This window comes from Barbatula barbatula, assembly GCF_947034865.1.
Source record: "Barbatula barbatula genome assembly, chromosome: 1".
In the NCBI taxonomy this organism is placed as follows: domain Eukaryota; kingdom Metazoa; phylum Chordata; class Actinopteri; order Cypriniformes; family Nemacheilidae; genus Barbatula; species Barbatula barbatula.
In genome coordinates, this window is record NC_136766.1 from 2,914,873 (window position 1) to 2,929,690 (window position 14,818).

General features: G+C 39.9%; 1 protein-coding gene across 2 annotated transcripts; it reads right to left on the minus strand.

The window, feature by feature from the left end:
• Positions 1 to 365: 365 nt before the first annotated feature.
• nsmaf (neutral sphingomyelinase (N-SMase) activation associated factor) lies at positions 366 to 14,788 on the minus strand. Of its 2 annotated transcripts, none has more exons than XM_079457657.1 (31): positions 14,688 to 14,788; positions 13,641 to 13,730; positions 13,464 to 13,542; positions 13,311 to 13,375; positions 13,144 to 13,180; positions 13,009 to 13,059; positions 12,826 to 12,897; positions 12,698 to 12,745; positions 12,552 to 12,604; positions 12,274 to 12,403; positions 12,122 to 12,193; positions 11,916 to 12,024; positions 11,661 to 11,837; positions 11,496 to 11,575; positions 11,311 to 11,401; positions 9,942 to 10,005; positions 9,809 to 9,860; positions 9,598 to 9,718; positions 8,750 to 8,881; positions 8,493 to 8,535; positions 8,190 to 8,350; positions 6,380 to 6,488; positions 6,218 to 6,276; positions 5,868 to 5,932; positions 5,717 to 5,784; positions 5,514 to 5,637; positions 5,284 to 5,367; positions 5,017 to 5,167; positions 3,445 to 3,547; positions 3,248 to 3,357; positions 366 to 1,794 (listed from the first exon to the last, which is right to left on the minus strand). In XM_079457657.1, exons 1-31 carry the CDS (start codon positions 14,723 to 14,725, stop codon positions 1,700 to 1,702), a joined length of 2,733 nt encoding a protein of 910 aa, XP_079313783.1. In that variant the 5' UTR covers positions 14,726 to 14,788; the 3' UTR covers positions 366 to 1,699. The 2 variants fall into 2 exon arrangements, with proteins under 2 accessions (XP_079313783.1, XP_079313784.1); XM_079457658.1 differs by having other exon boundaries at positions 8,205 to 8,350; positions 14,688 to 14,771.
• Between the last annotated feature and the right edge of the window lie 30 nt (positions 14,789 to 14,818).

Here is a 14,818-nt window from a genome sequence, read left to right on the forward strand (position 1 = left end):
AGGATCCAAAAAGAATTGTACTGACAGGTACGCCAACCTAACTTACGTAGACATTTTGGTCTGGGCGAGCATTTGCTTTTAGATAGAATGCATCTTTTGATCCAAAATTTCAGTTTTTTGCAATTGTACACTTCTAATACATGCATGGGCAACTTATAACACACCAAAGTATTCACCCCATATGACCCCTTTAAGATGAAACCATCTATACAGATTTTGAATGACACGAGGCGGTGACAGATTGATTTTGTTGGTGAGCGATTTCTTTAAACCTCATTTGGATTGAACATCTTGTGAGGTGTTCAAAGTAAATTAATTTCTGTTGAATTCACATAAAGTTGTTAAGACAATAGAAATACAGACATAAATGTCTTAATGTTATTATTTAATACAGAAAAAACTGAACTTTTAACAGAAATCACACGTATAACAATTGTGCGTTTGCAAACTTGTTTCAGAAGTCCGGATTTTCTTCCAAGAGGCTTAAAAAAGAAACACACGAGTAACAAATGAATTACACGCATCATAAACCCAATAAACACAGAACGGAAAATGGGTCTTTTTCAGCAAAAAGCTCCCAAATATATGGAGACATAGCATCGTGACGTGTGATTATTGACAGAATTTTGCATAATCGTACAATTAACCTTATGTTTGAACACGCTTCATGAATAACACACATAATAACACAACCGCTCTTCACTGAAGAGCAATTTCTCAAGGCTTTCATTTATAAATAATGTGTGAATACAAAATGATTCCTATATACAGAAATGCACCTATAACATGTTAAGCTGATATTATCTCTGTACATCTTATGTTACAGAATTGTCCAATCTTTCATAATGCTCTCATACATAACCGGTATATGTATTTACTGTATATATTCTGTAAATCGAATGGCTCTAACAGCAATTCTCAAATGATTGAAAACAAAGGCACATTAAAATCTCCCTTCGAATGTTTATGGCGGAAAAACGGCACCGATTGTTCATGACATAAAACCATCAAACTAGAAGAGAATTCTTCAATTCAGTTGTAAGCGTTACTGACAGATTCAGAATGTCATGTGCATTCATGTTCAACTGATGTTTTACATATAAACAAACTGACAAAAATCATAAAGAAAAACCTGCAAGCGTCAGCGATATTAATATAACAGAAAAACAGATTGCTCAGTGAAGGTGAACAACAATGAAGGTGTTAACTCTTAAAATGTATGTGAGCTACAATTGATTATTTATAATTTAGAGATATAATAACAACCTTTGAAGCATTATATGAATTGTTTGCTTGTACTTACGTCAGAGTTGCGTCCATATTATATCTAATAAATGTAATACATGTGTTTTTATAATGTGATGAATCAGAGGCAAATAAATGAATAGAAATTGGATGTGAAAACAGCAGCCATTAAACAGAGCTCACTCACTAAATCTAAAAATAAAGTAAAATGTTAAAAGAAATGTCGTCCGATGTATAAGAATTCTCGCCCTGTTCACTGTTATAGGGCTTCGTGTCATTTAAAACGCAAGTACCTTTGTCACAATTCTTTTAAATAAACTTGATCAAAAGTGGATATTATAGAGAACTTCTCCACGGATTAAAACTGACCCATGAAAAGACAGCGATGAAATAAATTGCACTCTGTAGGGCTGTTTCTCAAAGAGTGTAATGGAAACGTGTGTGTGTGTGTGTGTTAGTACTGGGGTTTCCACAGCATGATCTGTTTGTCTTCTCCACCTGTGATGATGGTACTACACTGCTCATTCATCCACATACACGTAACTGCACCTGCAGAGAAACAGAATGATGGTGAACATCAGACTAATGCAGAGATCATGTGATCGACGTTTCACTGCTTTGCTACAGCTGTAAGACAAAACTACACTGTCTGACAAAAGATTGTTGAAAATAAAATCAGTAACACTTGACAATAAACTTGTATTGCTGTGTATGCAAAAATATAAAACCAATGTATATTTGATTAAAAGTATACAAATAAAATCTAAAATACTAATAAGGGATGCACCGATATGTACATTTTGGCCGATACGATAACTCTTTAACATCAAAAGCCGATAACCGAGGTTTGTAAGGAATACTTGACGAAGGGCAGTTCAATTATTCGAAAGTTTATGCACACCCACGGTAGTAACGCGGCCGTGACGCAAAGTAGATAACAGGACATTGTTCACATGTTTAATTTCAACGTTTGTCACGCCTTTCAAATGCTATTGATGGTAGGACTACCTTCTTGCGCATCTCATTTCAAACATCGAACGGACTCGGAAGCTTGAGCCACTGCTGTGTGAGTGAGACCACGCGCACACCTGCGTGTTTGCAGTAATTACTTCTTACTCGTATTGTTTCATTGGCATTTATTTATGTAAAGGTGTTAAAACACTATTATGTCGTAATAATAGGCAGTTTTTCATACCTTACTTCTTGTAAGACTCTCAAATGATTCGTTCCGCGATTCATCCGTCTAATCCCCTCCTATCCGAGAACCTAGTGTCATGTGATTGGTCGGATGGTGTAGTCTGTTGCGATTGGTGAAACGCGCTTAGCATGTGACGCAAACGGAACGGCTATCATCATTACTGCATTCAGGTTTACAAGTGGTTGGATACTATATACAGTGTATAGATAGAGATGGCGTGGATTTGACCTTACCAGCTTGAGGCCGAGTCTGACGAAGAAACATCCGAAGACGTGAATCTACAAGAAAATCCAGCACGACTGGAGCACGATGTTTCTCAGTGGCAAATTACACCTCTTGTCATCAAAACATCCAGTGTGACAACATGCATGTTGTGCTTTTGCTCAAACATGATATTTTTTACTTAAAATACTGTTAATACGTTAGTAATAATATTATTTCGTCTTTACTGTGCGTTGTTAGTTTTCGCGGCAGTCCCAGCTAAACGTAGGCGGGGACTATTTCTAGTGAGGTAGATACGCGGCGGTTAGAGACTCGGACTAGGTCACGTCTCGTTTGCTTTGTTATTCATTTACATTTGGACTGACAACTTGGCAGACTGCTTACTTTCAAACACGGCAACATGTAATTTTCAAGTTCTAATGCTACTTACTCATTAACTAGTTGTAATTAGCATGCCTATTATTGGTATATCGGCTGTTTATTATGCTTACAGTATAAAGCACATACTCTACATCCCTCATCCTACCTACTAGCATACTAACTATTAATAAGCAACAAATTAAGAGTTTATTGGGGAATTACCTGAGTGAGCTGGGATCTTCTGAATGACTTTACTGCTCAGAAGGTTCCACACAGTTAGGTTTCCTGACAGTCCTCCGGTCAACACGGTGCTGCCGTCCCACAGAAAACACCTGAAGAGAGTACAGACAGCTAAACACACACGTGTTCACATTAACATGCATGTACTTATGTACACAACACACACATGCTCGTCCCACCTCGGTTGTTCTTCCGCCTGTACAGTAGAAATGAGCATCCCTGTCTGTACATCTGTAACGGCCAAACACGCGTCCCCACCGACACTCAGAATGTGTCGACTGTCTGAACACACACACACAATGCACATTTAGCACAGGTCTCCATCCATTTCATCTTTTCGTAATTCCCTAAAATTGCAAAACTTAGCATGAAAAAATCTGTTTTTAGCAACAGGTTTTACTATGCTAACAGAACAGATTTCAACATTTGGTGTTTCTAATATCCATGTGAGGTCTATCCATGTTATTTAAGCATTTGTTTTATTTTAAGTGCATGATTTGTCATGGTCCGGTAAGTAAGTATGTACTGTTTTTGTTATGGAAAATTATATACATTTTAGTGCGTAGCAAAACTGTATGCACGCAATGGGTAAAACTAACAGGAAACGGGAGTGGTTGTTGTCTAGACGACACTGTCGTCCTCGACACTATTTGTCACGAACATCAAAATACAGCTCTTCCTTGCATTGAATATAGCAGTTCATAAAAGCATCTTTTAATTCATTTTATTAATGCAGTGGAGAGTCACTAAACTCCGCCCTCTCGCGGTGGGTTGTGGGTAATATCAGCCTTTAAGTGTCCGTGGATTCACACCTCGAATTTTCTCCCGAAGCAGTAGACAATCCGGGTACTTTGAGAATTCTCATTTCAACGTACTATGATATGGGACATACTAATTCTACTTTCGAATACTATTTAGGACGGATAGTAGACGCACCATCTGTCTACACTAGTGCGTTTTCATTTGGAAACTGAGTTTTAGTTTTTAAAACGCTCTTCGTCCACACTAGCTTTATCAATGCTGCCGCTTAAAGTTAAACCTAAGACACATCAGCATCTGTCATTTCTGTCAGGCGTTTATTACATTTCTGCATTATTACGTCGCGGCAATGTTGAGCAAAGACACAGTTCGTTTTAACTAGACGGGCTATGAGGAAACTTAAGAGATGTTGCTGCGGGTAACACAAGATAAAAAAGCTGCAAAAGCAAAAGTGAAACTTAACTCACGCTCCGCTGCCAAACAATAACTGCGAGTAATTAAATATTCCGTCTCCTAACAATACAAAAATACAATGTAAAGTAAGCATGAACCGACATTAATGCTAGCAAACAGCGAACAACTGCGTCACATGATGAAAAACGCGTCATGCTTTTTAATCCCTCCGTTTTCCTCATCTACACTATAACGCGAAAAGGGCGTTTTCAAATGTATCCCCTTTCGGTTGCGTTTTCAAAAAGCTCAGTATTCGTTTACAAAAACGCTGTGTATTATTGCTTCAGGTTCGTGCATTTTAATTGACAGAAATCCGACAAAGTATGCCGTCTCCCAGAAACAGCGCCCCTTTTTGTAAACAGAAACATTTTACATAGACTGATATTTTTCTGATGTGTAGACTCTGTCAACAAGGGTTTAGTAAAATATAAACTGATGATTCAATATATTGGTAACAAATAGATTCTCTGAGCATTTTTATGTCATCTCCATAACGCTGGAAATGCCCGTATGCAAACACAAGTGTGACGGTCACTCACCGGGACTGAAGGCCACCTGATGGATGATTCCAGAATGGCAGGGTAGCTGATGGAGGGGCAGAGGGCTGCTGACATCCCAAACGGTGAGGATTCCTTCCCTAGTGCCTGTTGCCAAAAGTGTGCCGGCCGGACTGAGGTCTAATGTATTAACCTGAGTGTATAAATACACAAACCCCATATTTTTCGACAATATTCATGGAAAGCGTCAGTAATGAATGAAGTCATAAAAAGCACAGGTGTGTGCGTGTGAGGATGCGAGACACTGACCCCAGCCTCATGCTCATATTCAGCCAACACATCAAACTGAGTCCTTTTATTACTGGAAACATCTGCAGCTACACACTTCCAGATCTGATCAAACACAAAAAATAGAGACAGCATAAAGCTAGCGAGCACATCCTTATATCAAAAGTTCTTTCTGTTCATCCGTAGAAACATTTAAAGAAAATGCGTCCTATAAGTGTGCAACTTCATGTCAATGATGACAGCAAAAATACCTTCACGGTTGAATCCCAAGATGCCGTGTAAAGCTTATCATTCCTCCAGCACATGTGACTGACCGCATCGTCGTGACCCATTAATGTGTCCTGTCGTCTTCCAAATGCAATGGAGTAAAAATACCTGCAGGAAACAATATGGGTGTTACAGAAAGGCTTCACACGCGAGCGTCACACGAGAGCGATGGAGGTGACCGTCTTACACGTTATTGTCCCATGAAGAACAGACGACGATCTGATCCTCGGGCAACAACAGGCAGGAGGACAGAGCCTTGAATGGATAAGGGATCTCAATTAAAGGATCTTTATGCGTTAAGTTTTATGCTAATGTGTCTTGTATATTAGAATCATTACCATGTTGGATAATGACACACTTCTGTGTAGGACACCATCTTTGGAGAACATCTTCAGTGTAGAGTCTACATAGAGACAACAGATATATACATATTTACTAATGTATGTGAGAGCTGATGGAAATAGAAGAGTCGTATTATTATTATAAAATAGGTCACAATACTATTCTACTTCTACTTGTTTCTATTTGCATTTATTTGCAGAAAATGAAAAACAGGTGGAAATAACAGAAAATATGCTCTGATGTATTTAAACGACTTCATTTTAGCTCCTTTTAATTCACTTTTTAGTTCAAACAAAAAAATAAGCATCAATCTGAGGTCATTTTTAGTGACAGAAAACTAACTAACCTTGAGATGTTGAGAAGATCCACTCTCCACTGAGGGTCATAGCAATGCCTGTTAATGCCCTGTACACACATTCAAAGCAATGGACACAAGGGTTAAAGGTCAAACTCAACAGCTCTCTTCCACACATAAGGTACGGTACGGTTCATACACACAGACACTCACTCTTTGTGTAGTTTGTGACAGGACTGCAGTGTGAGTTTGTTCATGTTACTCCAGGCCATTTTCTTACTCTCCTCCGTCAGGTCCTCAAATGACTCCATGCTGGGTGACACTGAACAAAACAACATTAACATCATCATCCATCACGTGCTGTACAGAGTACAGACACCAGTAAAATACACACATGTAGTATCATTCATGAAACACGAGGAGAACAAATTTTTGTGTAACTAGATTGTGAAGTCATTCATGTTATGTTCCTTTTTTTAATGTTAGTTGGTACGAATGAACTGTACACTACACCTACTCCATTATACCACTTGAAAAAATTGCGTCTGAGGATTCCCTCATCACTCTTGATCTGGACCTAAACTCTCCAGACACTTCCCCTTTGGTCAAATTCGATTTGGCATTTCCAAGGTCATTTTTTCTTATCACCCGACTACCTGCTTGCTAGATCCCATCCTCACTCATTTCCTCAAGGCCATCTCTCCATCTGTTGTTCCTGCTCTGACCCACATTATCAACTCCTCTGTATACAATGGTACATTTCCCACAGTCTTCAAAGAGGCCTGTATTACCCTGCTACTGAAACCCCACTCTTACGCCTGCACTGTTAGAGAACTACAGACCAGTATCTCTCCTCCCCTTCATTGCCAAAACTCTAGAGTGTGTTCTATGTAACCAGCTCTCCTTCTTTCTCATGCAGAACAACCTCAGGAACAGCAACCAGTCTGGTTTCAAGAGCGGTCATCCCACAGAGACTGTGCTGCTCTCGGTCATTGAAGTCCTGAGACTGGCAAGTGTTGCCTCTAACTCTTATCTGCACTTATCCTACTTGATCTGACTGCTGCCTTTGACACCATTAACCTCCACATCCTCATGTCAACCCTCAAGGCTATGGGTGTCTCTGAAATAGTGCTACAATGGTGGGTCATTTAGAGTATCCTGGAGAGGTGAGGTCTTTGAGTCCCAACATCTCGATACAGGGGTGCCTCAGGGCTTAGTGCTTGGACCGTTGTTCTTTTCTGTATAGATGACATCCCTAGGCTCTGTAATTCAGAAAAACTGCTACGTGGATGATACGCAACTCCAGCTGTCATTTAAGCATGACGATCCAACTGTTTCTGCCCGAATATCAGCATGCCGGATCGACCTTTCTCTCTGGGTGAAGAACCATCACCTGCAGCTGAACCTTGCAAAAACAGAACTGCTTGTAATCCCGACCGACCCAAAGATTCATCACAACTTCTCAATTCAACTGGGCTCATTAACCATCACATCTTCCAGAATGGCCAGAAACCTCGGAGTGGTGATCAGCTAAACTTCACGGATCAGGTTGCCAGCACCACTCTGTCCTATAGATTCATCCTCTATATTATTAGGAAAATAAGACCTTTCCTATGCGAGAATGCTATGCAAGTCCTAGTCCAGGATCTTGTTCTGTCCAGATTGGACTAATGCAATGCGCTACTGGCTAAACTCTCCAGATGATCCAGAATGCAGCTGCAAGAGTGCTCTTCAATGAACCGAAGAAAGCACACGTCACTCCTCTCTTCATTAAGTTACACTCCCTATAGTCGCTCGCATCAAATTCAAGACTCTGCTCCTGGCCTACAAGACCACCACTGGTTCGACACCCCCTTATCTTCATTCACTAATGCAGACTCATGTCCTGGTACAATGTACTCCTGGTATAAACATTTGATAAATAACTCTCGAAACATAAACAGCAGCATTAGACATGCTGCGTCAGGAGACATACAAGTACCAATGGATAAATTCTGAGGATAATGTGACATTTAAATAATACCTGGTGAGAACTCACTGCTGCTGAGGCTGGGGGTCGACGACAGGTTGTGAAAGCGTGGCGTGATCCTCTGAGGATGAGGAGTGGTGAAGAGCTGCCGTGGCGTCTGTCCAAACTCCAAAATCTGAGTTAACATGGCGATCTTCTGATCTGGGTCTTCGATGCTGCAGAAACATGCGCGCACACACTTAACAATGTACACTGACACATACAGTATAAAACATATACACACACACAAAACCAGATTCATAAACCTAAAGATGAGCCATTCAGTAGAGATATCGTTGAATTTGATGAGAAATTTACCTATCACAGTCAACTCCTCCTTCATATGTTAACGGATGGAAAACTGAAATACAGCATACGTCATTATATTTGCATGCAGTTACATTCAGCATTTCATTTATTTCAAGTGATCCTTACCCAAAACGATATCAAATCAAAATTAAATCAAATCATGGAACTAAGTTAATAACAGAAATTACATTTTCGGGTGCGCTGTCATTTAAATTTTTAATGCAGCTTTGTGATTAGATGTAGTGAATGTTCTATGTGTGTTCTACCGTTGTGGGCCGCCACAGCTTCACTTCCTCTCTGTTTGTAGCCAAAGATCAGATCAATCCACTCGTGAAGGTGTTCAGACACGTACTGACTCTCCAGCGCTGCATTCAGTTTCTGCAGGAAGTCATCTACATCTGCGCATGCGCAGCCACACGATACATCACAGAGAGGGAAATACAAATGAAAATGTTAAAATAAGTTGTTCAAGTGAATTCCTACATTCAGAATTGAAAAGCAAAACTTTCATTAAAATCATTCAAATAATATTCCAATTGACAATATAGAGCTTGTTAATCGATGTCACGCCATCTTGGGAGGATCGCTGTTAGTATGTTCAATGCAGTGCTTTGTTTTTCTTATTTGATTAGGAAATATAACTATGGTAGATCAGCCTTGCTGTGTCAAAAACTGCTAAAGCATTACGCAGTTGTTCAGGAAAAGCCCCTGGTTCTTTCACTTTCGACTTCTCCATATATCAAGCAAAACAAGTAACAGTACATTTCAAAACAATGTGGCAGAGTATGACCCTCCCAAGATGGCGGCGCCACTGCAACATGCAACATAGGGCGTGACGTCAACTTCACATTCTCATATATTTATTTATATAAATATTCATAGTGATGTTTCATAATTTGATCCAAACAGACATGATTACAAACACATTAATCGAAATAATACAGTATAACATCAAGTTATATAGTTTCAAACTATAGTAAAATAATAATGAATTAAAACCAGTTTGAATGGAACTGAAAATATATCATAAATATTCTAATATCACCCTGTACTAGCAGATATCTTCCTAAATTCACAAAGATGAAACTAGATGAGAAACACATAAAAGGTGCACCTGACGCCCACGGTGGAAGTTCAACATCTCCAACTCGACCTCCTCCCTGCCGTCTGCCCAGATTCAAGCCCAGCAGATTCTTCAGAAAGCTGCTGTCACTCCCGTAAAACTCAGGAATCAGCTGCCAAACAAGCACAAATCACAATGTTTCAATGCCACAGATTCAGAGCTACTCACTTACTACACAACTGAATTACTGAAGGGTTCTCACCTCTTTAAAATCAGTGCCGCCCTCTAAACAGTTCTTCCACGTTTCTCCAACACTGCATGTACAAATGAACAAAGATGAACGCAAACATATATTTAACAAGAACTTGTGTGTGTGTGTGTGTGTGTTTAAATACCTGTTAAACATTCTGTCTGCGTGATCGAAGCGTCCGTTCTGCAGACACAGCATGTGTTCTGGAGCTGAAGAGAAAGGATTTGAATTACACACGTGAAAAGACTATGAAGCTATTAAAGGAGGACTAACATGCTATTACATCCATTGCCTTCTTTATACTGTTAAACGTGCTGGGTCCTCAACCTTAACATGGTCAACTTGTTAAAAAACGAGTTTTTTAAAAGTTTCGGTCTGGATCCCTGTTTCGAAACAAGGATCCTATGGTTTTATCGGCCATTCTCCTGGAAAAGCACGCCCATGAATGACGCAGAGAGCGAGCGGAAGAGACGCCTATCAGTGTGTTTCCTTCCTGGAGAAGCCGTGGTGAGTACCGCGCGACTTTTTGGAGTCTGAACCAAAGCCGGTAAGTAAAACTTTGTCTTACTTTTACTTTTATATTGTGAAATATCTATGTTTTGTTAGCAACCGGCATCTCAGTGCATATAATGTAAACAACAGGATCATTTGGATCGGTGTCACGTTTTAAAATAGAAAATACAAAGCGTTACTTTTTATGATACTATAATGTACTGTATATGAAATTATGGATTTTTTAAGCGGGCTCTCACAAACGAAACATGCCCAATATGAACGTTACGGTAAATTGTTTGTAAGTATGAATAAGACATAGTGCGGATATACAGTCTCTTTGCGATTATGTAATGATGCATTTACATGCATTACACCTGTACGGGCAAATACAGAAGAGAATCAAAACATTATGAATGGTGACTTATAGGATTTCAAAATAGCGGCAAAGCTATCGAGGAATAACAATGTTTACCATATAGAGACGTCCATCTAGTCATTGCTGCTGTGGTTCTTGTTCTACTAGAGACTCGGGGTCCGATTCTGGACCATTTATGTAAGTTCTCGATCAAACTGTAAGCCATAGTTAACGTTATGACAGCAACAAAACTTTTTGTACGGTATTTACATCCATGCTACTGTTGGCGGACGGCACGCAGAGGCTGCCCGTATTCGTTTTTAGCTCCGCCCATTGGAACGCCCCGGGGAGGTCGGCTATCTTCAGAAATAATCGTACAGCTCTATAGGTAATCGTGATTAACATAAAATAACTGGCTTATTTAACCCCTCATTTAAGGCCTTGAAATATTAACACGTGTCTGCGTAGGTCACGCCGTAACTTCCGCGTCCGCACAACGCACGACAATAAACTTAAGATCAAGCGCTGCAGTTTTGTATTTGACATGCCTGAGCCCTTTAAATTCAAATGGATTTTGGAATCGCTCTGAAAATGATCCCAACAATATCGATCCTCTGTATTGTTATATTTGTGATAGTTATCATTCTTGATGTGAATGACTCACCGACTCTCACAAGATAGAACAGCACATATCCAGGTGAAGAGTAATGGCTGCCGTACATGAATTTTGGATCGGGCATATCTCTGTAACGTTCCTGAAGCACACACACAAACACAGGAAGGTTCCGTACTTATGAAGACGTGTATTCGATTATGTCGAGCGTATGATGATTCTCTGTCATTTCTCACCAGTAATCTCTCCAGCCTCTCTGTATTCAGAGCTCCGATTGGTTTACTGAGATCTCGAAATGAAGCAGCATTCAGCAAGTCTGAAAGAAGAAACAGACATCTCTCACTGTCTGATGTTACGCCTCAAACCCGCGACTGACAGAGGACAGAGAGAGAAAGACTGACCAAGATGTGCGCTGCTGTAGTCGCTCAGGACCCACGGGAACACCGGATACTGGGAAAGATCGTTCACACTGCGGTCCGCCAAGTTGTTGAGATGAAGAAGATACTGATAGTTGGAGATCAGACCTCTCTGCCACTGCAGCATGTAGCTCTCGGCCGTGTGCTCCGTCATGTGATTCTCTACATCGCAAACACGGCACACATCACTGTCATGCATCATGTCAACATCATGGAGTTTGAAAAATTGTCGACGCCTACCAAGGAAAGTTGCGATGTAGTAGTAAAGCTCATCCCTGTCTTTAGTGTTGTAAAACTTCAGGTAGATGTCAGAGCACAGATCGTTCTCGGTGCAGAACACCTCCAGACCCTGAACACACACAACACAGACACTTAACGCATATAAGAATGTCTCTGCAAACAGATATCGAATACTCGAACACACTCAATTATTACATTACACTCACCAGAGGCCTCAGCCCGTGTCTTCGTTTATAGATGCGTTTTATTTGATGTAACTCGATCAGCACCACCGAATCCTTTCACAAACACATGAGAACAGACGATGATGCACGCTCGCTGGTAAAAACACTTTAGAAGACTTGACAGGTGAACTCACAGGATATCCGTTCAGAGGCTGGAAGTAAAGGTTGTGATCTGTGATACAGACGTGACCGGCGTTCGTCACCAGCGGTGAAACCATCTCGGCTACACACTCCATGTGAGGCTGCTCAAACACGTGCTGAAAACTACACAAACATCAGTCAGCACTTCCATGTGTTTCGAAAAGTGAACGTTTGGCTTGGGGAGACAACCATTAAAACACTTTATCAGCTGATCGATGAGCAACCATTTGACACAACCGAACAACATAATATTACTATCGTTGGTTATTACCTGTTTTTATCAAGACTTGTTCTTGCCAACCTGGACTGCAGGATTGCGGCGATCTGCAAAATAAATGTTCAGATATAATGGATCAGGAAAGCAACAATCGCAGACCATAACGTTTTCGGTTACAATGAACGTGTTATTTTACTGACCATAGCCGTCTGGTCACCCAACTTATCCAGACATGATGCTCTGTATAACTGCAACGACAGCAGTGTGGTTTATTTCAGCAGACGATATTAAAAACGTAACATTAAACATTCACAAAACGAAAACCAACCTGCAGTAAGATTTGAACAACGTCTTCTGTTTTACTGGACACTTCCAGTTGGAATAAAATCTTTTTATCTCCCTAAAATGAAAATATTGGAAATATTATTTCGCAGAGGCCTCTATAAGAATAGCAATATCAAATATTATACGTGTAATAATAACTCCCGACGGACACAATAAACTCACTCACCCTCTCATATTTATATGGAGCAACCACATTTCCTTCTTTAATAAGATAAAACTGATGATAAAAGAAAAATGATTCAATGAAATGAGCGAACGCAGTAAGAGGACAGAATTTACAGACACGTGTGGACACGCTCACCTGTTTGGTTTCTATAAGAATACGAGCAGGTTTACTTCTGCAAACAAACCAGAGAAGGATGTGAAAAAGGGAAAATGTTTGCAAAAGAAACCAGCGATAAAAACCCAGCTCTAGAATAGCGCTTAAACATGAACCATCACTACAGAGAAATATTAAAGTAGCGTTACTCTATAAATGGATTGTTGTCTGTTTCCTCCTCCGCCTCTATTCCTCTGCAGTCTTTTAGAGGAATCTGGATTTAAAGACACAATGATGATGTTATAAACCTTACAGAAAGCATAGAGCCGAATCATCAGATCAGAATGAGAAGGTGACGAAACCTTTAAAATAGGCTCAAGAGCATCATCCGGCTCGTATATGAGCGATTTGGAGCAGATCTTTAATGAGCCCGTACTGCGTCTGAATATAAAGAAACACAGTGACGGTTTGAGCAGATGACAGAAAACACCCTCTCACATTTCTCTCATGATATATTCAACATTATTTCAGTTAGTCACCCGTCCGCCTCTGTGCTTCTGCCGGTCAGATTATATGCTGTGTGTTGTTCAAAATAATTTTCCTCTAGATCCAGTAACAGCAGGGAAAACCTAAACATAAACATAAACATAAAGAGAGATTATGAGGATTAGTATGCATGAAACCTATAATGATTGCTTTATTATTAAATGGCTTTACAAATTCATTGAATGGACCGGTTTCAAGGTATACCGAGGTTTAAAAGAGGTATCAAAACCACTAAGCGTTTCTGTGATACCGTTTCTAAGGTATGAGCTGTGTTTACAGAAAATAATGAATTCAATTTGATGTTTATTGTCTAATATATATGACAAAAACTATATTTTTTGAAAGAAGATTGTCATTTCAAGGCTTTATTTATACATGACACACATGTTCTATATGTTGGTTCAAAAGGAAATGTTTTTTGTCCAGTTAAAAAGTAAAATTTTTGGATACGCAGACATTAGTAAATAACACATTTAAGTGTTCTAATGGTAATACCGCAATACCGCGAAACCGTGATGTTTTCATTAAGGTGCAGAATACCGGCCCGTGCCTAGTGTCAAATATCGAAAGAATCTTCATAACTCAGAATATTTAAAGAAAACATGAATTAATTGAGAAAAATGAAAGAACTACTTAAGGTACATGTATACATATACATAAAATACATTATTGTTGTTGACGTCACATGTTGGCAGCAAAAACAATAGGTAAAACGCATTATTATTACAAATAACACCATTGAGGAGTTAAAAGATGTCAAATCTATTTTAGCTTTGATGAAAATCTCCTGTAGGATATTTGTCTCGTCTTAACATCAACAAAAAGACGCGCGTCGCTAATAAAAGTGTTTTAAATGTTTTATTTCTAGTGGCGCACGCAGCGGATGACCGAAGTGACGACACCACGATACGCCTGAAGTCCGAGAGCTGAGGCCGGACGGACACGAGAGATCATATCGAGGTCTTCCGACGCGTCACCTACAGCATTCATTCAAAATCTACGCAAAGTGAACATTCGGACATTAAACTGCGATAAAATACCTCTCTTTGGCGCGCTGCTTCCTCCGGATGAAAGCCATGAGCTTCTGTCGCGTCTGCAGATTGTAAACACGGAAGCGACCCGGCGGATCTACACCGTCATGGACTTCATGCAGGGCTGCGCAGTCCGATCG

Coding starts and splice junctions, on each gene's coding strand:
- nsmaf (XM_079457657.1), bottom strand. CDS start 14,725: ATGGCTTTCATCCGGAGGAAGCAGCGCGCCAAAGAGAG. Junction 9,861..9,941: donor GCAGACAGAATGTTTAACAG/GTATTTAAACAC, acceptor TTGTACATGCAG/TGTTGGAGAAACGTGGAAGA. Junction 3,548..5,016: donor TCAGGTGGCCTTCAGTCCCG/GTGAGTGACCGT, acceptor GTGTGTGTTCAG/ACAGTCGACACATTCTGAGT.